Raw genomic sequence first — 21,846 nt, 5'->3', positions numbered from 1 at the left:
TGTGCAATTGCTGGTGTTGGCTCGATATTAATAGTGTCGTGAAGTAAAAGAAGATTAAAAAGCAAGTGGGTGGTGACTGCGCGTGTTCAAGCCAGGCCAGGCCAGGCAGCGCGTGGGTGTTAAGGCGTGTCTTGCAGTGTTGTCGTGTCAGGCAGAGATGCCAATGCGCTTCACTCTGCCCACCTAGAATGTTTACCCAGTGGGTCGAGGTTTGTTTTTACCCGTTGATGGGAGAACCCACCTTAGGCGCTAGACCAAGCTCAGCACGGCTTTTGGACCACTGAACCATGCCACGATTCACCCCAAAGGTGGGGCCGTACAGGGCCTGGCAGGTAAGACTCTCAGTGGGTTCTTGTGCTTGTTACTGCTGGAGACATATGAAATTGGTTGTCCAGCCTGCAGGTACCAATGTGGTGTGAATGCCACAGCTCCCGAGTTTATATTCCACTTCACATCAACCATGTCAAGATCCTCTTGAGAAAGGAAAAGAAAAGGAAACACAAACGGACTTCGCATTCTTCAAGAACCGCGAAGTCCGTTTGCAAGGATACAAATTGTTACAAGTATGTGAACACAAACTAGGAGTCTGTTGTGCGGATTGACGACCATCATCAACGGTTTACTCTCGTGTCCAAATAGCCTTCATTGTATTTCGTGTGTTTCCCAAGCTGTGCAGCTGGTCAAGAAAAAAATAGATGGCTTCTTCAACCACAACTACTGGATCTACCCTACCAGATTCCTTTTTCCACTGGCAGGAGACACGACCCGGCGTCTGGGAACGCCATCTGGACGAATGTGAAAAGTTCTATGTATTGACCGCAAGGGCCGGGTCTGGCACATCATCATCACCATCATCTACTTGCTTTCCCATCACTGGCTGTGCTGTCTTCACCACCACCACAGATGCACAAGATCAAGATCGCGTCTTGACTGCTCTGCGGAAGGCTTGGACCAGTCTTCGCATGCAACACCCTACACTGGGCTCCCGTATCGTGCACGACGACCACAGCAACGAATGGAAGAGGGTATATCATTCAGCCTGGCATGAGGGCAGTGACCTCGAGAAGTGGTTACACTCAACGTTCAAGGTCATCGACACCGTCATCGATCCTCTTGGATGGCTCAACAACGAGACCCCTCCTTTCGAAGTTCCCACTATATTTGTCGTCAGATCTGTCCAGCAACAATCCGTCGTTTTCCTTTGTTGCCCCCATGATCTTACAGACGGAGTGGGCATCCTTCAGCTGATCAACCAGCTCTTTCAATACGCTGGTGTGATTTATGGGCAGCAGGGCGGAGTGCATGGGCTCCCGGACTATGTGTCTGGTGCGTCTGAGCCATGGAGGCTATCTCCATGCCTGAGGATTGCCGCTGCGATCCCTGACTCACTGCCAGAGACCATGTTGAAGCGCTTCGATGAGATCCAAAGGGACAATAGGAAGATCTACTCCCATCCAGGCATCCTCGGGCTTCCAGGGTGCTCTGCCGCTGGTGACGCAATCCAGGAGAGGAATGTGCAGCGCGTCTCGGCGCCTCTGTCCAAGGCCGTCACAGAACAACTGCTGCGCAACTGCAAGAAGGTTGCGCCAGGCCTGAGTGTGACACATGTGGTCATGGCGGCTGTGGCCAAGGCCCTCGCAGACCTGCAACCATACAGAGAAGAGCCATATACCGTCCGCTTCGTCAACCAGAGCATGATCAACCTTCGTCCATATTGCAGCCGTCCCTATAACAGCCCTGACCACTCGGCCGCTGCCTACCACACTGTCTCCGCCCAGGCGCTGTACATAGACCTGGTGGTCCCCAGCAAGTCAGCAGAGGTTAGCAGCATGGAGAACAAGAGGGACGACGAACTGCATCGGATAGCGATCCAGGTTCGGGACTTCTACACAGCCGTTCGGCCTCGTCCGGACGCTTCAAAAAACACAGACGTTCACGAACAGGTTGCCATGGCCCCCATGGTCTTCAAGACTTTCACACCAAAGGAGGAGGCCAGCAGCAGCAGCAGCAGCAGCAGCAGCCAGCCTTCGGGCGCCCGTGTGAGACCCGCCTTCTGTCCTGTCACACTATCCTCCATAGGCAACGTGGACTCGATGGTTTCGGGCACACATGGCCCCTTCGAGCTCACGAATGTCTGGGCTGCCAGCATCCCGCCCCCAGCTGGCCTGGCAATTTTTCTCTCGACCTGGAGCGGAAAGGCGGAGCTCGCTGGTGTATTCGACACGCAGTTTCACGAACCGGCCTACATCGAGAACTTTCTTGGGCGCGTATGGAGTTGTGCTCTGACCGGACTGGAGGTTTGGCAGCAGTGAAGCGGACTAGACCATAGCTTTGACGAAGGACACACGGCATCAAAGATTATTGTGTATAGCCCGAGGCCAGGTTAGGGATATGGACTGACTCTTAAGGACGCGCTCGTGAATCCTAATCAAACAATGCTGTTCTGAAGTTATGTTCTGACGATGATGGTTTGCTATGTGAGGTATCGTAGAATCCACTTGTTCTCGGCATCGGGCCCAGGACGTCTCAGTCCGGGCAGCCGGCCAATAGAGTGGAGTCTGCCTGCTGCTCGCAAACAGTGGCCGTGAGCACTCACTTGATCATATTCGAGTCAGCAAGAGAGCACACCCATTTGTTCTCAGCATCATCATCAGCATCAGCATCAGAAGGCCTAAGTCCGGCTAGCCAATCGAGAACAAGTGGAGCATGCTGCTCTTGCGGCAGCGCTGCGGCCCCGCCTTTCTTGGTGAATTAGTCAACTTCTGGCTTATGAATTAGAATATAAGAGAAGGAAGTCGGGACGAGTATTTCTCCAACACCTCCCTTTCCCTCCAAAACTTCCTAGAAAGTTTCCATTCTAGTCTGCGCCACGCCCATAATGCGCCTTTCCCGGACAATGACGTGATTTGGGGATAGTAGAACCCAATTGTGTGCATGGCTTGTTCATAGCCTTTAGAAACCAATTCGATCAGTAATATAGCATTGCTTTGAAATCACCACTGCATCTCCAACCAATATCTTCCTCTTACACTTCCCAACCAACACTCACTCACATGGTACGCCCTATATAGAAGACATAAATCGTCAACCGTATTACGCCTGTCGTAACGAACTCTCAACTCGTCCCCCAGCACACAGAAAAAGAGGAACAAAGACAAAATATAATACGAACTCCTCCCATCGTTGACCCTCTCTCTATACGTGTACAGATTATCATCTACCGTGACAGCGTTCGTCTTACTCAGAAATTATTTCTTTGAATTCCATACTAGCACATACGTACAGCCATGGCCATCGCATCCACCACCGTTCCCCACGGCCCCGTCGTCGCCAAGCTGAATTACTACAGCCCTCCCGCGAACGGCGAGAAGCCCTTCAACCATGTCGACACGCCTCCCGAGGGCCTCCCCGTCCGCAACTTTGACGCCGTGTCTGTGGACACCCTTATTCACGACATCCGCGGCCACGAGTCCAACTACAGCCTAGACAGGGACGCCTTCGCCGTCATCCAGGACGTCCCGGAGTCCAAGGAGAAGGACTTTGTCGATGACGAATCCGTCCAGGCCAACTACTACCCAGAGGTCGTCGACCTCCTGCTCAAGAACATCCCCGGCGCCCAGAGGGTCTTCATCTTTGACCACACCATCCGCCGCGCGGACCCCAACGCCAGCCGCGGCCCCGTCACCCGCACGCACATCGACCAGACGCCTGTCTCGGCCGCCATGCGCGTGCGGAGACACCTTGGTGACGACGCCGAGTCCCTCCTGCAGGGACGCTACCGCATCATCAACGTCTGGCGCCCCCTGAACAAGAAGCCCGTCGAGTCCTTCCCCCTGGCCTTTGCATCCTCCAATACCGTCGATGATGCCGACGTCATCCCTGTAGAACACAGGTACGCGAATGGCTACAACGGATTCACGGCTGCCATCCGGTACAACCGCGACCAGCAGTGGCACTACCTGAGTGGCATGACCGGCAACGAGCGTTTGCTGCTCGAGTGCTTTGACAGTGAGGCCTTGAAGCCGGGCTCGGGTGTTCAGGGCGGCAGACTGGCACACTCGGCTTTCGAGGATCCTCGAACCCACCCTGACGCCGAGGGTCGCGAAAGTATTGAGGTGAGGACTCTTGTATTTGGTCCGTAAATGGTCGGTTGAATTGGCAAAGTGTTTTTTTTTTCATGAGTGCTTGGGGACTTGACTACAGCAAAAGCAGCGTGCGAGGGCATGGTTTGGTGTTTTCTCACTGGTACATTTGAATTTCTGGACTCCTTTTTTTTTGGGTTGAAAAAGAAAGATATGCGTCATAATCTATATGCCTCCTTGCTTGGATCAAGTAATAGAAATATTTTCGACACAGAGAAAAGAGTACTGCATGCATTGTGATAAGCCTTCACGTTTAACCGCGTCGTCCACGACCCCGGGTGCTGCTGCCCTGTCGACTCATGGCCACGCCACCTGAGCTGTGCCGGCTCATTGGGACTCCGCCCTGAGGGGGCACCGTCGTGGGCTCTGCGCGCACGTTGCTCGTCTCTACCTTCAGCTCGGCCCGAAGGTCATCTGGATTTGGTCGATCTCCCTGTACGTAGGCGACATACTTCTCGTCGTGTGGGCGGTTAGCCACAGCCTCCAAGAGTTTTCGTCCGCCGTTGGGGACGTCGAAGTTGGACCCGACACCATGGCTCTGCTCGTACTGGCGTAGGACAGACATTGCCTGCAGGTCGGCAATAGCATCGTCTGCAACGAGCGGAGCTGGACCGCTGGCCTCCGTCATCGGCTTGGCCTTGTTGTATGGGGCGGGTACAATGGGCGGGAGCCTGGGCTCCTGGGCGGCGAGTCGGTCCATGTTGCCTGGCAGCTCGAGGTTGGCCAGAGCCTCGATGCCCGTGACTTTGTTGTCATAGAAATTAGCGTTGTGTGTCCCGCCTCTGGTGCTCCGTGTGGCGTGCGAAACCTGTCGCTCCATGACCGGTGCCGAGGGCACCGAGTCTGTCCCGTCCTCTCCATCCTCGTGGTCATCGCGACCACTGTCCGAGGGGGATGAGGCGAGGCCGTCCTTTGATTTGTGGCGCAGCATGTATTTGTGGGCGGCGAGTGCCGCATGGTGATAGGTCATCGAGAGCTCCTTGTCGGTGAAGAGCTTGTCAATGCTGTAGATGGGACCAGTCATCTTGCCGAACCGCAGCCTGTCACTCTGCCAGACCGGGGTGATCCCGTTGGTATCCAGAGCCCTACGCTGGGGGGCCGGGGACCCATCATCCTCATTGCCGTTTCTCTTCCTCTTTTTGTTCTCGGAGAAGCCCGGCATCTCGGAATCCATCTCCCGTCTCAGCCTCGTGGCCCTCTTGCCGTGGGTACCCCCGGGACTAGCGGGGTTGTTGATGCTGAACTGGTTCGGGTGAAGAAGCAAGGCGGAAGCATCACTAATCTCGAGCGCTTCCTTCTCCTTGCTGAGCCGGAACTTCTTCGCCGTGATCGCATTGATGAGTCGATCGCGGACGGTGGAGGAGAGAACTGCGTGCTCTTTCTGCGCCTGGAGTACCTTATACGCCCTGACTTGGCGGTGTTCGGAGCACTTGTGTTCGTATTCGTCCTGGCATCTCTGTTAACACACAAGAATCTTTTTATTTCATATTTGAAGTCGGGGCACACGGTGGCCGGGAACCAACCTTTTGCTTGGCAATGTCATAGTCTCGTTCCTCAATGAGATCCTCGATATCTTGTGTCCACTCCCTGAATCTGGGACCAGCCATCTCTAGGAGAGTCTTGGCCGTGGCAGGGTCGGTGTTCTGTAGCGGGAGGGTATCCGGGGCGTCGTCCTCAAGAGCGTCCAGCGGGCGGTCGGCGTATGGATCAACTCGCATGATAAGAGTCGTATCAAGCTGAATTTTCTGCAGCTGCTCGCGGTAGGCGTTGTCGCGGCCTCTGGAGAAGCTATCAGACATCTGCTGCAGGCGTTCCTGCAGGAGCTGACGCTTCCTCTCGCGCTTCGATTCATTGCGTACAGGAGGGGCGGCCTCGTGAGGCACGGCGACGGCAGAATTCGCAGCCATCTTGTAGGAGGAAGAAGGTAGAAGTCGAGGAGGAGACGAGCAACGTTGCAGAGCGTGGTAGGGAGTATCTTGTATCCAAGAGGGGAGTCTCGATGTTGAGCTCGACGTTGTGCCGGAGCCCGTCAATCGTTTGTGCGGTCGGCGATTTCTATGGAATTAGAAGTGGCCCGGATCACTCAAGGCTGGGAGGAATGAATGTTTAGGTGTTTGCAGTGATGATGTGGGATGACAAGCCGCAAAGCCTGGGCTGAGAAATTCGTCCAGAAAAGAAATCCTGGTGAGAAGGAAAAGCTTCGTTGTTTTGTTCTGCAATCTTTCCTTGAGGGTGAGTACGGTTGCGATTTGATTTTGTAGTTCCCCTTCAAAGACGGTGTGGGCAGAGAAAACGAAGGACAATAGAGCCGCTGGACTTATTGTTTTAATAGGCCTGGAATGTTCCAATACTGCACGACGTGAGGAGGCAGAGGATCTTATTGTTCTGCAGGTGCATGTTTGCAACCAATCCTGGTCACGACGAGAGGAGGTGGGCACGACGAGGAAGAGGAGGAGAAAAGACAGTAGAGCCTGGCTAGAGGGGGAGAATGGGTGCAGAAGTGCCTGAGCAGCTTCCCCAGCACTTTGTTGTGCCTAGTTTGACGCCGACAGTGCTCTGGCTCACCCCCCAGTCATGCTAGCCCTCCCAGCTCCTCATACTTTTGGTCTAGCCGGTGCGGCATCTTTCCCTGCTCATTGTGCCTGCCGGGAATTCATTTAGCGCCCTGCTGCATCACTTGCAGCCCAGAAGGTACCTCTTCAAGTACGTAGTGCCTCTGTATGTATATACGTACCGGCTAGCCCCACATCCTGAGGACTTGCAAGCGGCAGGCCAAGCTCAATCCGATTGTCAACGTCGTCGCCGTCGCCGCCGCCGTCGTCGCGCACTTTTTTTCAACCACGAGCTCCTTGGCTTCAGTCAACTCGACTTTTCCCTCTGGTGGACTATCATCTGCCCAGGCCTTGCTGTTCCTCCCGTTGACTGCTCGATGGACTTGCTGCCCTCTCCTTGGACGACCACAACACAACCATCCCACATGAAATCATGGAACACTTGTCCCTCAATGAGCCTCCTGCGCCTGGCCAGGGAGGCGGACCTCAGCCTCCCACTGGTCCCCAAGGCCCCCTAGGCCCTGCGATGCTTGGTCGCGCTCCTCCCCCACCCCAACAGCTCCCCGCGCAGATGTTCACAACCGCCGCACAGCTTCTTGACCTGACCGACAGTAAGATCCGCCGCCTCAACCGTTGCTACATTTTTTTCTTCTTCTTCACTACAGGCTAGGGGCTGACAGAGGCATTAGAGAAACTCATGATTGTCCTCCGCGATGGCAGAAAACTCATGGGCGTCCTGCGCAGCTGGGATCAATTTGGTATGGCTTCTTCACGTCCCGGGACAAAGCTGAGCAGAGTTAACCCCAAGCCTCAGCCAACCTTGTTATACAGTCAACAGTCGAGAGAATATTCGTGACCCCCGAGTCCGTTCCCGAAACACACGCCACAGGTGCAGAAAAGCGAGGGCTCTATGCGGACGTGCCCCTGGGCATGTTCCTGGTCCGAGGCGAGAATGTCATGTTGCTTGGCGAGATCGATCTTGATAAGGACGACGATCCACCGCCTGGCTACGACAAGGCCGACCCTGCTCTGGTTGAGAAGCTGGCCAAAGAGAAGAAAGTGGAAGAGAAGTCGAGAGATAAAAAGAAGCTGAAGAAATTCTCTGCCCTGGGGTTTGAGGGCGAGACTGTGGGGGATGTTCTAATATGAGCTGGGGAGAATTGATGATTGCTTCCTTCACCGGCTGTACTACAAGTGGTGGATGGGAAGAGATGGACAGTTGTTTTCTTTGGGGGGGGTGGGAGGGGGAACGAGACGGGGGCAGCCGGCCATTGTCGCTGGTTGACTGCAAGGGCAGAATATATTGTGAAATGCCCGAGCAGGCATTGACGCGCATGGCCTGGCCACTTTGGGCCATGTGGCGGCCAGCTTATGATACGACTAGAGGTATCATCTACTTCAACTCTTTACAGTTGAAATGAAGAACTGGGCGTTGAGTTGACGCACACCAACGAAGCATTTCTCCGGGCTGCTATTTGCCTTTCCACAGTGGACGTCGTTGGAGGGTCAAGGTGTGGCAAGATGGGACATTTTCCTCCACCTATGCACAGCGCCACAAAAGTGTTCCAAGGGGGGCAATGGTGGACAAGACGAATGTATGTGGCTAGGAGTTCCCCAACTTCTGTCAGCCTTGGAGAAATTCACATTTGTCTTACCCACATAAACGACCTCAGCTTCAATCCTAGGAGGAGAAGAACAGAAGGTGTTCCGAGATGAGGTGATTTGCATTATCCCAGTACTATTTAGATTTTCACTGTGTACGGAACTTTTGAACACCTGGTGTGCACAAAAATGTGTGTCAAGCACCTCACGGTGAAGACTTATAAACCAGGTACAAAACCCTCAACCCGCACATCCCACGCCTCGGGGAAGTGTGGTCCAGGTGACCCATCCCAGCCTCCAGCCATCATCGCCATGAAGAGCAAGAAAGAAGCAGCATCAGGGAAATAAGGAGTCGGGACTCGTGTGCCCCCCTCAGGGTAGCCTGCGTCATCAAACTCGAAGTAAGGGTCCAATACATATGCCACAGCCTGATCAACATCACCCAGGCGAAGTGAGTTCATAGCCAACAGGGAGAAGTCCCAGCCATACGAGTCCTCCAGGTCCCACAACTCCAAAATCTTGTCGGCAGTGTTCCGAACGATGGTCAGATTCAACGGTGGGCCACTGCTCGGCGGGGGAAGCCAGCCGTAAACGCCTGCCATTGCGGGATGCTGTATCGTCCAACTCGTCAGTCAACCTCTGCCAAACAAGACCCAAGGCACACATCACTTACATCATAAGTCGTTTCATTGCTGGTCCACATATCAGGTACGCCCTGATAGATAGGGAAAGTATCGTTGACCACGGGCAAAGGCGATAACTTGTCTCGTACGGTAATCCAATTCTCGGGGACAGAGAGATTCTGGCGCTCTTTCCATCTCATGGCGATGTCAAGGCCGAATCGCCAGTACGCCAGCTCAAAGGTCGGGTTCACGGTGTTATTTGGATCCGTGTTCTCAGAGACTGGATACATTGGGGGACCGAGATCGTAGACACCTGTCGACTCGTTGTACCAAGCATAAGAAGCCATGAAGTCTGCGCACGCCGTCAAGATCTCGTCCCATTTGTTCAGGGTCGTGTCGTTAGGGAACGAGCGGTACTCTATCTCGGCGAAATACATGGGATGCGGCTGCTGCCATATCAAAAGTGAATTGATCTCTCCTGGTGCGCTCCGACCCGTTGGATCTGTCATCTTGCCTAGGCGTGCGCCCTGGTACCCCTGAAGCCTAGCTCTGTCATAGGACGACGGGAGGAACTGTTGATACATCCTCGGAATGCTGCGTTGAAGAAGATCAAAGTGACCCCAGCGAGCGAAGTGCATCAGATGCCAAAAGGCCATTTCGAGCTGCAGGGAAGCAGGTCAGCCCATTTCATGCCAAACCCCTATACAGCCAGTTCCATATTCATTGGGTATCGACACACTTTCAGACTCCATGCCTTTTGGATATTTGAAGCGAAGTCAAGCCAGACTTGGGAGACCTACGTGAAATTTTCCATACCAGCCATTATTCACAAGACCAGACTCCTGTGGCGAGAAATGGGAGGCCGAGTTCACGGCTAGGAGATACTGGGAGAGGATAATGCGGCGTTGCAGCTCGGTAGCGTTTGTGGAGTTGGTCGAGGTCAGGTCAATGAAGGCACCCGAGATCCAGTAATTCTCCCACCAGGCCTCGGCCTCCTCTGCCAGGTCACTCAAGCCAACGACGCTGGACACCTTCGACTGTGAAAAGGTCGCCGTCATAGTCAGGTTGGTGGAGCCGGGGACCATGAGGAAATATCGATGTGTCCCAGCTGCTGGGCCGGTGACCTGCCCTTCCCCCTCCCATGCCGCTGTAAAGAAATAAGACGTATTATCAAGCGAGTGTTCTATCACGAGCTGGGTTGCCGACGTTTCTAGCGACGTCGAATGGTTGCTTGTCGCATTCCATACGCCAACATATGGTGCGTCAAATTTGTTTATATCGGAATAAGGGAAATCAAAGAACAGCCCCAGAGCACCCGTGGACAAGAGTTCAGACTCGACACTGACCCCTACCGTGCTGGAGTCCGTCGCTGCTCGTGTTTCCACTCTGATCTGCGTATTATTGTAGGAGAAGGTCGACACAATAGACCCGGTCCAGAGGTTGAGAATCTGGGACTTGTTGGTCAGGTCGCTTTCATCAACCTGAACTCGGCCGAAATAGAGGCCAATATTGCCGAGGTTCAAGCGCTGCGGATTCTCGATGAGCCAATTCGAGATATCGTTCTCCGCTGGATTTGGCTGGTCATAATTGACGAGGCGGCCATGCGTCCACCAGTCCAATCCAGTGAAGTCTAGCCCTTTTGTCAGCACTTGGGAGGCAGATAAGAACAACAAGAAGAAAACACAGTTGACAGACCATCTACTGATGTTTGGTTTGGAGTTGTCGGAAGGCTAAAGTTGTGCCAGCCCCATGTCGACATAGTCGCGAAAGGGTTGAAGGTCTGCAAGCCCGTGACGTCTGCACCAAAGGCAAAGTTCCCGTTGCCCACCTGGAGCGGCGTTGTATCTGAGCTCGCATTGCGGTGGACATTGAGGCTCTCGACGATCTTGCGCCGGTCTATAGGTGCCTTGGCGAGGGCAGCGGGCGTTATTACGAGCAGACAGAAGCACAGGAGGGCATGCATGTTGAGGAGCCAATACTCTGCAAACCGCCAGAGACTCAGCAGCAGGGTGCAATCAGTATAACAGACATACACAAATGTAGTCTAGTCGGGAGCGAGGCATATCGAATTGGATTTTTGAAGTCGCATTGCGAAGAGGGAAGCAACATCATCATTCATTTTCTCACAACCACCACGGTAGAACGGCATACTCGCCCGTTGATAACCCGAACACGTCGATCCACGACCAGGAACTCGGTCGGAGGGGCGACTCGTGGGCAGCATCTAGTGAAAAGCTGCTGGCAAGAATACCCCCACCTGTCCGTTTGAGGCTATATTGACCTCAACCGGAAGATTAGGATGCGGAGAAACATGGATAGTGCAGCTGATCTTGTGCACAGGGATGACGTGACATCCTGCTGGGGTCATGCAGCACAAGGTTGGGTCTTGAATGTCTTTGCCTCGTGTAAGTGTTCAAGGTTCAGTAACCATCTAATGTGTAGGACTGGTGGAGTGAATGGTTTGGTCAGAAACCCTTCTGAAAAGAGGCGCAGAAAGGCGACTCTCACCTGAGCTGGTTGGCTGTTAAGGCATATTGCAGTACAGTACATACATGAGTGCGTGGTATGTATTATAGCACCATACAGACTACAGTACTCAGTAGTACCCTATACAGTACAAGACTACTACGGGGGCCAGCAGCTAGAGAGAGGCAGATTGGCAGGGTTCAGGGGAGGGTGACAGGCGCTATGACCACACCTTAATTGACCTTCAGCGGCTTGTCCAGCATGTTGGGGGAGCCGGGGGTCGCGCCAGCAACCACGTCAGAGTGTATCGCCTTACAAGGCATCGTGTTTACCCATGGAGATTATCGCTAAACACAACTATTCACTTCACATTCACAACGCCATCGCATCTCTTCACCTGTCACCATCTCATTACCAACGAAAGGGTGTTCCCACCATTTCCCCCCCCCCCCCCCCCACAGATATCGGAAACAAGCCGATCTGCAATCTTGCAGCTGGACCCAGCCTTTAGGTATTGTCACCCATGAAACGCGCATGCTCGGCAAGACGCTCCCTGATATCCCCTGTCCTTACGCTGCTGACATGGTCTCCGTGCCCACTCGCCGGTTTAGATTCCTTGGTTCCCGACTTGATCATTACCGCGGAGATCCCCAACGATGACCTCCTTCATTACGACCGTGTACGTTCTGCTGCATCTGTCCCTCTTCTCCCCCTTTCCCACCCACGCTATTCAGGATACTGGCACCCCAAGGCCGACATGCGTACGCGAAGGCTCGGACACTGCTGTTGTAGCGCCTGTGGAAGAGGATAGAAGAGATGCGCTTGACCTCTCCAACAGAGATGGTAGCTTTGACACAGAGAAGGACGCAGGCTTACAATCGAAAGCAGCAGCGGTAATCGCCGAAATCAGTTCCGCCCGCGGCCCGGTGGGAAGCAAGGCACAACGAGCTACCAGCTGCGACAGTATGCCGAGGCGACATTGGGAGGAGGTAGTCTCCGCAAGATCGTGAGACTACCAGAAGGCGAGGATGAGAACGAGTGGTTCGCTGTCAACAGTAAGCTTGGAATGCCCCTGAACCCCCAGGGAGGAGGTGGTTTGGTCTACGTATATATGAGTGCCTAACCGCCCTAAACCTATAGTGGTCGACTTCTACAACCAGATCAATCTTCTCTACGGAGCCATCACAGAGTTCTGCTCTCCACAGTCGTGTCCGGAGATGAAAGCCACCGATGAGTATGTCGAATATGACCTCTGCACCCGTGCCTAATGTCGACACCGCTGACCTATGTGGATCAGATTCGAATATCTGTGGCAGGACAACGAAAACTACAAGCGTCCAACCAAGATGGCTGCGCCAGCCTACATCGAACAGCTCATGACCTGGGTCCAGGGCAACATCGACAACGAGGCTGTCATGCCCAGCCGGATCGGTGTACCTTTTCCAAAGACTTTCCCATCGCTGGTCCGCCAGATCTTTAAGCGCATGTATCGTGTCTACGCTCACATCTATTGCCACCACTACCCTGTCATCCGTGAGCTCGGCCTGGAGCCCCATCTCAACACAAGTTTCAAGCAGTACGTGTTGTTCATTGACGAGCACAACCTCGCGACCGGAAAGGACTTCTGGGGCCCTCTTGGTGATCTGGTGGACAGCATGCTGCGGTCTGACTGAGCACCATCATGAGATGACTCAAAAACACAGACGGTCCTATGTCCTCCTTTGTTCGTTCTGGTATTGGCGTTGGGGCATTGGTTTTGCGTGTATCGTCTAGCATACCTAGGTACTGGTGTTAGGGTGGGCTAATGGAAGGTCTGGTTGGTTGTCGTTGTTGAGGGCTGGACGCACTGGACTATGCTTGCGGGGACCTGGGTGATCTTTCAGGTCTAAAAAATAAGGTAGACCGAATGGGTAAGAATTCACAGGAAATTTTCCTTCTTTTTTGCAGGTCTATAATTCACGTGTTGGAGACCGGGAGAATGAGAGGCTCTCGAGGACCCGGTGCAACTCCTCTAAATTTTTGTTTCTACACGCAACTGATGCTGATGGTATCCTTTTGCCGAATGTCTCAGTCGGTCCACGGCATCAACTCGCCCACCTCCATGCCGCCTCCACGTCTATCCTCAACACGAAGGGTAGTATTTACAGGGTGTCAGTCAGGAGCTTGTTCATCTTGGCAATCTTGGAAGAGACAGAAAGGTCGATAGTCCGGTCACCAATCTCAACAACCAGTCCTCCAACGATCTCGGGGTTGACCTGTGCGCCCGTCAGTATCCTTGCCAGCGGAGGAATCCCGAAGTTCCGGCTGGTAATCTCTCTTACCTCGTTCTTGACCTTGAGCTTCTTGCCTTGGCCGACATAGGAAGACTTGGATACAGCAGTCTCCAGCCTGTTCAGGGTCTTGTTGTCAAGAGGCTAAATTGCGCAGGACTTTTTGTTAGCACATTTCATGCTCTTGGTCTGTTCTTTCAATGCAAGTATTCCTCGACACCTGTGATGCCTGAAAACACATACCGTAGCGCTGGTGACCGTCATCTCGACCTCCCCGCGCGCAGCGCTGATCAGCTCTCCGAACTTGGTGCAGACGCCGCCCAGCAGGGACAGACGGTTGTTCTCGGCCAGAGTCTGCAGGAAGTTCTTGACGGTCTCGCCGCTGATACCGGCGCTCTTCTCGAGCTCGGCGATAATGGCAGACTTGTCGCTGGCGTCTAGAGTCGGCGCCTCGAGGATGGTCACAAGCTTGGGGTCCTTGGTCAAAAGGTTGCCCAACTTGTTCAGGGCATTGGCGGTCGGGTCCAGGGTCGAAGTCTTAACGGCGGCCGTGTACTGTTGCAAAATGACGCAGCACTGTTAGCGCTTTTCTATGCCCATATCGTCCTCCTGCTGCATGACCCATCGCAAGTGTCCAGCCAGCTGAGCGAAGGTGCAATTGAGACCAGAGAAATCTTCAACTCGGGAGAAGTCGGCACCGTGACGTACCAGAGCAGTAGCATAGGTGCCATCAAGGCCGAACAGGGCGACAGGAGGCTTGACGTTCTCGCTGGCGGCCGGGGCGGCGTAGAAGCGGACCTGAGAAGCAATTGCCCGCGAGGGAGCTGCAGCCCTAGCGGAGCGGAGCAGTGCTTGTCTCGACAACATGGTGGCTGCGGGCGAGGTTTGTGGATGGAGGTCAAGATTTCAATTGACGAACTTGGTCCGGGTGTTCGAGTTGCTTGCTTGCTCGGCAAAACCGTACGCCTCAAGGCAGCTGTGGTCTGTGCGCCGTTATTACATAAGCCACCCAAAAGGTTACAGTGCGTAAACGCACCTCACGTCGTTTACTGCACTGGGATCCTTAAACCCTCGACATTGAATACCGTACACAAGCACCTGCAGTGGTAAACCCCTGATTTACAATGATAATCTGCCATCAGTGAGGTTGAATAAAAGAGTGAAGGTAGAAAGCTAGCTAACTGATAAGTGCCTCACTCGATAAAAAGGCTCCGTAAGGCTGTCTGCCATTCTTCCTCATAGCACAAAACAACGGTGATACAATCTCCTTTTGCAACTTTTTCGTTCCCCATGTTTTATTTTCATCGTCCCCTGCACCCCTCGTACAAGCTCTACCAACGAGACACCTATTGAAGACCATCGTCCAGAAGCAGTATCATCTGTGACGTTCGGGAGACTGTGTCAACAGACCTGGGGGACATGTGTCCATCTCCGTCTCCCATCCCGACATTAAATTCCACCTCTCTTCGACATTGTTAGATGAAGATAATCATGAGTTGTCCAAAGCACTCGGATGGGCAGTAGCCTCCCGAGCGTAGGATGTCGGGTGATTTTGTAAAGTAATTGCTGAAAATGTTCATAAAAGAATCGCCAAATACCGCGGATTCAGTTCTGAGAATCGAACAAGGAAATTGAATGTGACAGACAAACAGGAAAAAGAAACGAAAGACAATGCGGGCTGCTGTTGCGGCTCTGTACTGCCATCATAGTGAAGGCTCGGCGTAGGAACATGGTGAGCCTCGCCCATGATCGAAGGTGAGCTTTCACAACTCAACGGTAGGCACCACTGTAGCGAGGTCCTGGAGCCATGCGGCTCCCCATCATGGGTCCAACACCGGGACCAGGGCGTGTGGCGACGGCCGGGTTGGTGCAAAGCATGCCGACTCGAGAACCAAACTTGGACCCCCGGAGGGAGACCATGTGCTTGCGGATGTGAGCAGCAACGATCTCACGGTGCTGAGGACCGGCATGGGTGAGAATGTACTGGATTAGGTAGTTGCCGTACTGGTCGCTCGCGATATCAATCAGGGGAATACGGGGCCGGTCGACACGTCCCTCACAGACCCGATCAAGGTAGCGACCGAGGAACTCTGTACCGCCAATCTTGAGGCACTTTTCGACAACCTTGGAAGCAAATTGGTCCATCGAGTACTCTGCCGCATATCGAATGACGTGGTCAATGGCGCGACTGCGGTCTGCAGGGGCGCCATGCTCACAAATGTGCTGAATGCACCAGTTGCCGAACTGACCATGAGCCACAATGTCGATATTGGCAAGGACTTCCTCAATACAAGGACGCTGTAGAAGTTTGTGAGCCGAGCAATGCTACGCAAGATTCAAGTATATATGTACTCACTTTGTCATCCTCCAAGCAGTTCTCAAAGATGTTCTGAACAACTAGGCTGCCAGTCTCTCCCAATGCGACCTCGTGCCACATGCCGCAGAGAGCCTCGTTTACAAACTTCATAATCTGGGGTGGAGTTGTGGTCCATCTCAGCTCGAAGAGCTTCTGCCAGACGTGACAGGCATACCGGTGGACGACCGTCTCGGGGATTCGACGAAGCAGCTCGTGGACCATAATGGCCTTGTAGTCCTCAGGAACAGAGTCGAATGCCTTTTGAACAACGTGGCATCCGAAGGGATCCATTGACAGATTCAGTGTGTTGCCGCGTATCGCTTCAGCGATCTTGATGACCTGCTCAGGGGTTCCGTGCTCGAAGCAGCGTTGGACCAGAAAATTGCCGAAACGATTTACCATAAGGGGATAGGCTTGAGCAACGATGGCTTGGACGATCTCGAATTTCTGCTCGGGCGTGCCTACCTTGAGCTTCTGCTGGAGGAAGATGGATGCCTGCTGATCATTGTTACAGACGATCTTGTCAACAATATATTTCCAGTTGCAGTTGACATTGCGGTCCAGGAGACGGCGGTAATTTAGAGGCTCAGTGGTTGGCAGGTAGGTCTGTCCCTCGGTAGCAATGGCCTAGACGAGTGAGGATAATGTCAATATCGCGCAAGTTTTTGGAAAGGAGCAGCAACAAAATCCCAAGACCCACGAGAAGAAACTTACATCAGACTTCCAAGACGGGCCCGCGGCAGATGTGAATTCAGTCGCGTGTGGCGAGAGCGGGCTACCGACAGCCTGCTGTCCATACTGTGGGAACATACCTAAGCCGCCACTAGACAGATTGTTGGGTCCTCCAGCGTAGCTTACAGCAGATTCATACTGGGTCTGGCCCATGTTGTTCATGTTATAACCTCCGTAACTGCTGCCGTATGACTGGCCTCCAAAGCGATTCTCGTATCGATTGCCGCGACGGCCACTGTTGGATCGCATGAGATCAGGCTCCTGACTGTATCGGTCACCGCGGTAGCTATCCAAAGACGGGCCAGCATATCCGGGCATTCCATCCATGAAGGCTTGGGTACGGGGCTGAGGCCAGTTGGAGGTCGGGTGGACCTCCTGTGCCGGCATGGGAGGGGGCATGAAGGCACTCTGGTAGTTAGGTTTGTTGCTGTTGTTCCAGATCGCCCGAGATCGGCTGAAGCCCGTGGCCGATAGGGCATCACTGGTATCAGAGCGGCAGTCATCGGAGATGGCAGTCTGCCAGTGGTTCTCTCGAGTGACTTGTGGCTTAGGAAAGGTTGACACTGGTGCAATGCCCGAAGGTTTGGTTCCAATAGGATCAAGAAGGGGAGCACCGCCAGTAAAGTCCGAGTCAGAGGACAGATTGGGAGTCGCACGGCCACTGTCCTGGTGATCTCGGCGTGTCTGAGCCAACTCCTGTTCAACACGAGAAATATGATTCTGGGCCTTGGCCAGTTCCAATTTCAGTCGAACAAGCTCCTCCGACGCTGCTCGATCGTTGGGAGCTGCGCTGGCAGGTCGAGTGGAAGGAACTGTGGCGACGAATGAGTCGGTGGCCGGGGTGATGGGCAAGGAATTGCAGGAGGAGAGGTGGGCAGATACAGCACCCTCGGAGCCGTCATTCTGGCTAGAAGATTGGTCGTGGTTCTCGCAGAGCTTTGCAAAGAGCTTATCCATTGGGTTTGAATCGAGGACATCGTGGGTGGGCTAGAGACTAATCATTAAATTCCACGCCGATTGAAGTACAGGTCACGAGGCACTCACCTTGACCGAACTTTGGTTGACGAGCTTGGATGTGGTCAATGGGGTGACGACCTTCCTGAGGGCCAGAGGTACGCCCGAGGGGTCGTCGAAAGGAGCGTTTTCGCCTTGAGGCATGGCGTGAATATCAAATCGTCGACTGTATCCACAGGAAGGGCCCCTTGGGCACGTGCTATTCCAAAGGTGCGTCCTGATGGACAGGAAATTTAACTGAGGGCTGAGATAGGTAGAAGATAAGCTGAGATCACGTAGATCCTGACCAAACGAGGAGGATGTATGGTGGATTGAAAGAGAAAAGGTGTGATGTGGTGTGTGCGTGTGTGGTGAAGAAGAGGAGGGAGAGGGAGGAAGATGGGGAGATAGATGGGTGCAGAAGAAGGTGGAAATTGTTATTCGCGAAGATGTGCAGCCTGGCCTTTAAATTTCCAGATGGAAGGAGAAGGTAGGGAGGTGTCAGTTTTTGGAAGTAACCACCCTTTCACCGTTTTAGCAGCTGACAGTATCTTCCATGTCGGGCCAAAATTTTCACTTTTCTCAACAGAGTAAAAGGCAGCTCCCGCCCTCATTCACAGGCAGCATCTGCTTGACCCTTTGGGGTCTTGTCTTGCCTTGCAAGTAAGATGTGCCTTGTCCAGTGTACCCCTTCCCCATAACATCTCCAAAATGTCAAGACCAGCCTGTAGTCCCAGCAGTCCCTTCCTCCATACACAATCTTAGGCGATATAAGACATAGTAGACTCCAGCCTGTCAGAGAGGCTAGCCCCTGAGAAAATATTTGAAAGGGGCGGCTGGAGTCACCAAATGGTGACAACATCTAGATCGTGACTTATGGACAAGGCAGATAGACCAGAACAAAAGGGAAAGGGGTACTATACTCTGTATATCAGGCACCACTAGCATTGCCACTATATAATGTCAGCAGTGCCACCCTCTGGCGTCTGAATGAACTGTATGTCTTCTTGACCTCAAGTTGTCTCCCTATCGGTCCTCGAAACCGGCCAAACTTGAAGGAATTCTATAATTGTCCAATGAGATCACTTGGTCACGGATTGCTCAACTCCGTGTACTCCCAATGTGAGCCCAAGATTCATCACTCCAAGGGGCTCATCATCTCACATATGCCATCCATTTCCACAGCCTGTCACGTAGATCCCAAGGCATTTATCACCATGCGCTTCCAAAGCTACATTTGTACTCGGTCTTCTTCGATGAGGTTCGACCGCCCCAGGAACAACGGCCAGGTGTTGACGGTGCAAGGAACGGAACAGGATCAGAGTGGCATCAGAGCGTATAGAATACTTCGCATGTGGTCGAACTGGTATTGTATTGAACAGCGAAGCCGTCGTCTTATTTCTTCTTTCCCTTCGCATCTGCGCAAGTCATGGTCAGTCTCATGGCCAGGTTATTCACCAAGCAACACGCAAAACTCACCTGGAGGACCACTCTTCTTTTTCGGTGCGCCTTTCCCACGCGCCTTCAAACTACACACACAGTCAGCAAGAACAAGTCTACGCGTCGCAGCCACGTGAACAAAACTTACAATCCAATCTGCTCGAGTCGATCTTCCTCCTCCTCGATTGTAAACTCCAGTTCGGGTCCATATAGATCAGCCAGTTCTCTGTATGTGAACATCTTTCGAGGATAATAAGCCGCGAGCGCCGGCCCCCGTAACCTCTGTCGCAGAATCTTGTTACCGGTTCGAATGCCGTCTGGATTGTAGGTCGTCGCAAAAATGCGGCATCGCGCCTAGCCAAGGAAGTCAGTAGGGCAGTGTGGAATGTTGTTTGAGCTGGGGGGCATCTCCTCACCTGCATGAGCTGCAGGAGCCTTTCTCGAGGGACAGACATCATGACATTGCTGAGGATCGAAAAGTTGAGTGAAAGAACGGGAGAGTCTGTGACTGATGAAAGTCGTACCTGCCTGTCGGCAAGAAGACGTCAAGCAGAAGTTTCTGGTTGGTCGAAACTTTGAAAGTGGGGCCCACTGAGACCAGCAGCGTCTGCTTCGGCCCGTCATACCTACAGCAGCAAGTCATAGTACAGTACAGCCTTTACCTTGTACCTACCCATGTTATCAGTAAATTCTACCCAATGACACAGTGAAAACCGCGAATTCTCTCTTCTTAAGTACCTGCGACCTCACAGGCAGCTATTCCTGTATTTATTCTTTCGCTTTTTCGCAAAGATCATTCTACGCTATCACCATCCCATACACCATCCCTGTGAGGGCTGAGACACCTTACGAGAGAGTGCATACATACATGACCTTGGAAATGTAAGAGTCAGCCTGGAAATACCCTGATCAGATCTGAATCTGACGAACTGCAAACAGATGTCAAAGCGCCGACACGAGGAAGCGCTCGGCGATAAGCCTGCTACAAAAAAGTCTAGAGCGACAGACGCGCTGGATGACTTGTCAGGGCGTGCTGATGATTTAATCGAATGTCTCCAGGCTCTCAAAAGCCAGGGCAGGTGTGCGGACCGAGTCTTGAGGCAGCGCCTGACAACGTTGAGCCAAGAAATTCTGCCGAGCATTCAGACCCTCGCCAGGGGCGACGACACTGCGGAACAGGCTTCTGAAGACCATCGGCCAGAGGTGCCCATCCTTACTCCGTGGACCCCATCGGACGTGTCACCGCAGTTGCCTCCTGTCCCCCGCATCCTGGACCCGTCCTTGGAACTGGCATCCTTTACTCACGCCGGGGCGGTAAAAAATCATGACGATCGAAGTTACGAGCAGCTGGAGTGGCTGGGTGATGCCTACCTCTACTTGATGTCTACAGCATACATCTTTCTCACATTCCCGAACTTGAAGCATGGTGATATGTGCCATATACGGGAAGTGCTTGTTCGCAATGCGACATTGAAGGACTACTCGCTCCACTACGGCTTCGACAAGCGTGCTGTCGTTCCAGATGAATACGGACTCGACGGCCGCCAAGGCGGTACAAAGGCCTCTTCGAAGGAGCGTGCTAAGGTGCTAGGCGATGTTTTTGAGGCTCACGTTGCAGCCATCATCCTCTCTGATCCTATCAGAGGCGTGTCGAGAACAGCATCCTGGCTCAAAGCGCTTTGGAGCACCACGATTTCCGAACAGATAAAGAAGAACAAGTGGCTAGGAGAGCAAACGCCATCACTTATAGCTCCCACGATGGGTTCGGGCGCGACGTTGGCGGATCAACAGCCGCAGAAGGCACAGAGCGGATCTGCAAAGGACAGACTCTCCGGTGAACTGGCTCTTCGTGAGCCCCGGGTGCAGATCGAGTATCGATCTCTAGACGAGGGACGACAGCAAAAGAGGGATCCGCTGACGAACATGAAGCTTTTTACGCAGGGGTCGTTTTTAGTGGGCTATGGCGAGACGGTGCAGCTGGGAATAGGAACTGCGAAGAAGAAGTCGGAGGCAAATGAAAAGGCGGCGCAGAACGCGCTCGAGAACAAGAAGCTCATGAACACCTACAGGGAGAAGAAGCGGGTCATGCAGGAGAACAAACGCGCAGCGCAAGAGGGAGCCTCCAAGGGTCTGGATTTCTAGGATAACAAGCCACAGTTGTCTCGCATCCAACTGTCAGCCATAGCAAGCATGCAGTTCTGAGTATTCGCAAGCGGGAGGATGAAGTTTCTGGTAAATGTTCTGATACTATGAAGAAAGACGATACCCCATCTTGCAAAGCTTCCATCTGAAAAGTTTGTGTTTTGTGCACTATGGATTTCGCCAGTCCATTCAAACCTATAAACCTATAATGATCGAATTCCAATTCATACAAGATAAAGATTGCGATAACGGAAGAAAGAAATATACGACCTCAATAGGTGGTGCGCTCCGTTTCTGTCTTGATCTCATTTTCAATGCGCGGGATCTGACATGGGGAAAGAAGAGACGGGTGCTCTCACTAAGCAAATGAATGACATGTGCCAGTCATACTATGTAAGTACAGGGCTGTCGATCAGTCCAGGGGTCCCCGTCCTTTCAATTGGGGTCCGCGGGCTAGCAGCCCAGCCATTACCATTACGCCGAGGTTCAATCAGATGCATTGTACCGGTCCCGCCATATTCACCACGC

General features: G+C 53.1%; 9 protein-coding genes across 9 annotated transcripts; 5 read left to right on the top strand and 4 right to left on the bottom strand.

The window, feature by feature from the left end:
• Positions 1-695: 695 nt before the first annotated feature.
• Positions 696-2,312, top strand: M406DRAFT_255442 (uncharacterized protein; the record flags this gene model as incomplete). Its single annotated transcript, XM_040917031.1, has 1 exon — positions 696-2,312. The coding sequence occupies one exon, from the start codon at positions 696-698 to the stop codon at positions 2,310-2,312; it is 1,617 nt and encodes a 538-aa protein (XP_040776838.1).
• A 712-nt stretch (positions 2,313-3,024) lies between these two features.
• On the top strand, positions 3,025-4,957 carry M406DRAFT_356101 (uncharacterized protein). The gene has a single exon (XM_040923361.1). The coding sequence runs from the start codon at positions 3,288-3,290 to the stop codon at positions 4,140-4,142; it is 855 nt and encodes a 284-aa protein (XP_040776837.1). The 5' UTR covers positions 3,025-3,287; the 3' UTR covers positions 4,143-4,957.
• A 2,081-nt stretch (positions 4,958-7,038) lies between these two features.
• On the top strand, positions 7,039-8,452 carry M406DRAFT_356100 (uncharacterized protein). The gene is made up of 3 exons (XM_040923360.1): positions 7,039-7,305; positions 7,384-7,452; positions 7,509-8,452. The coding sequence occupies exons 1-3, from the start codon at positions 7,128-7,130 to the stop codon at positions 7,841-7,843; spliced, it is 582 nt and encodes a 193-aa protein (XP_040776836.1). The 5' UTR covers positions 7,039-7,127; the 3' UTR covers positions 7,844-8,452.
• A 62-nt stretch (positions 8,453-8,514) lies between these two features.
• Positions 8,515-10,882, bottom strand: M406DRAFT_256846 (uncharacterized protein; the record flags this gene model as incomplete). The annotated part of the gene is made up of 4 exons (XM_040917131.1): positions 8,515-8,907; positions 8,970-9,581; positions 9,720-10,555; positions 10,615-10,882. 4 exons carry the CDS (start codon positions 10,880-10,882, stop codon positions 8,515-8,517), a joined length of 2,109 nt encoding a protein of 702 aa, XP_040776835.1.
• A 1,533-nt stretch (positions 10,883-12,415) lies between these two features.
• Positions 12,416-13,398, top strand: M406DRAFT_356099 (Mob1/phocein). The gene is made up of 3 exons (XM_040923359.1): positions 12,416-12,440; positions 12,526-12,619; positions 12,683-13,398. Coding segments are annotated over exons 1-3 (471 nt in total). The 5' UTR covers positions 12,416-12,439; the 3' UTR covers positions 13,059-13,398.
• On the bottom strand, positions 13,383-14,565 carry M406DRAFT_356095 (OSCP-domain-containing protein). Its single transcript, XM_040923358.1, has 4 exons — positions 14,364-14,565; positions 13,899-14,210; positions 13,707-13,799; positions 13,383-13,640 (listed from the first exon to the last, which is right to left on the bottom strand). Exons 1-4 carry the CDS (start codon positions 14,520-14,522, stop codon positions 13,527-13,529), a joined length of 678 nt encoding a protein of 225 aa, XP_040776833.1. The 5' UTR covers positions 14,523-14,565; the 3' UTR covers positions 13,383-13,526.
• An 860-nt stretch (positions 14,566-15,425) lies between these two features.
• Positions 15,426-17,700, bottom strand: M406DRAFT_256781 (ARM repeat-containing protein; the record flags this gene model as incomplete). The annotated part of the gene is made up of 3 exons (XM_040917123.1): positions 15,426-15,953; positions 16,012-16,638; positions 16,726-17,700. 3 exons carry the CDS (start codon positions 17,698-17,700, stop codon positions 15,426-15,428), a joined length of 2,130 nt encoding a protein of 709 aa, XP_040776832.1.
• Positions 17,701-19,219: 1,519 nt separating this feature from the next.
• On the bottom strand, positions 19,220-19,631 carry M406DRAFT_244138 (uncharacterized protein; the record flags this gene model as incomplete). Its single annotated transcript, XM_040916248.1, has 3 exons — positions 19,220-19,265; positions 19,325-19,530; positions 19,593-19,631. Coding segments are annotated over 3 exons (291 nt in total), but the record flags the coding sequence as incomplete, so codon positions are not given.
• A 742-nt stretch (positions 19,632-20,373) lies between these two features.
• Positions 20,374-21,300, top strand: M406DRAFT_232052 (ribonuclease III; the record flags this gene model as incomplete). The annotated part of the gene is made up of 2 exons (XM_040915893.1): positions 20,374-20,894; positions 20,985-21,300. Coding segments are annotated over 2 exons (837 nt in total), but the record flags the coding sequence as incomplete, so codon positions are not given.
• Positions 21,301-21,846: the final 546 nt, after the last annotated feature.

Source organism: Cryphonectria parasitica (assembly GCF_011745365.1).
Source record: "Cryphonectria parasitica EP155 unplaced genomic scaffold M406scaffold_4, whole genome shotgun sequence".
Classification (NCBI taxonomy): Eukaryota; Fungi; Ascomycota; class Sordariomycetes; order Diaporthales; family Cryphonectriaceae; genus Cryphonectria; species Cryphonectria parasitica.
This window is presented reverse-complemented; position numbering and strand designations above follow the sequence as displayed.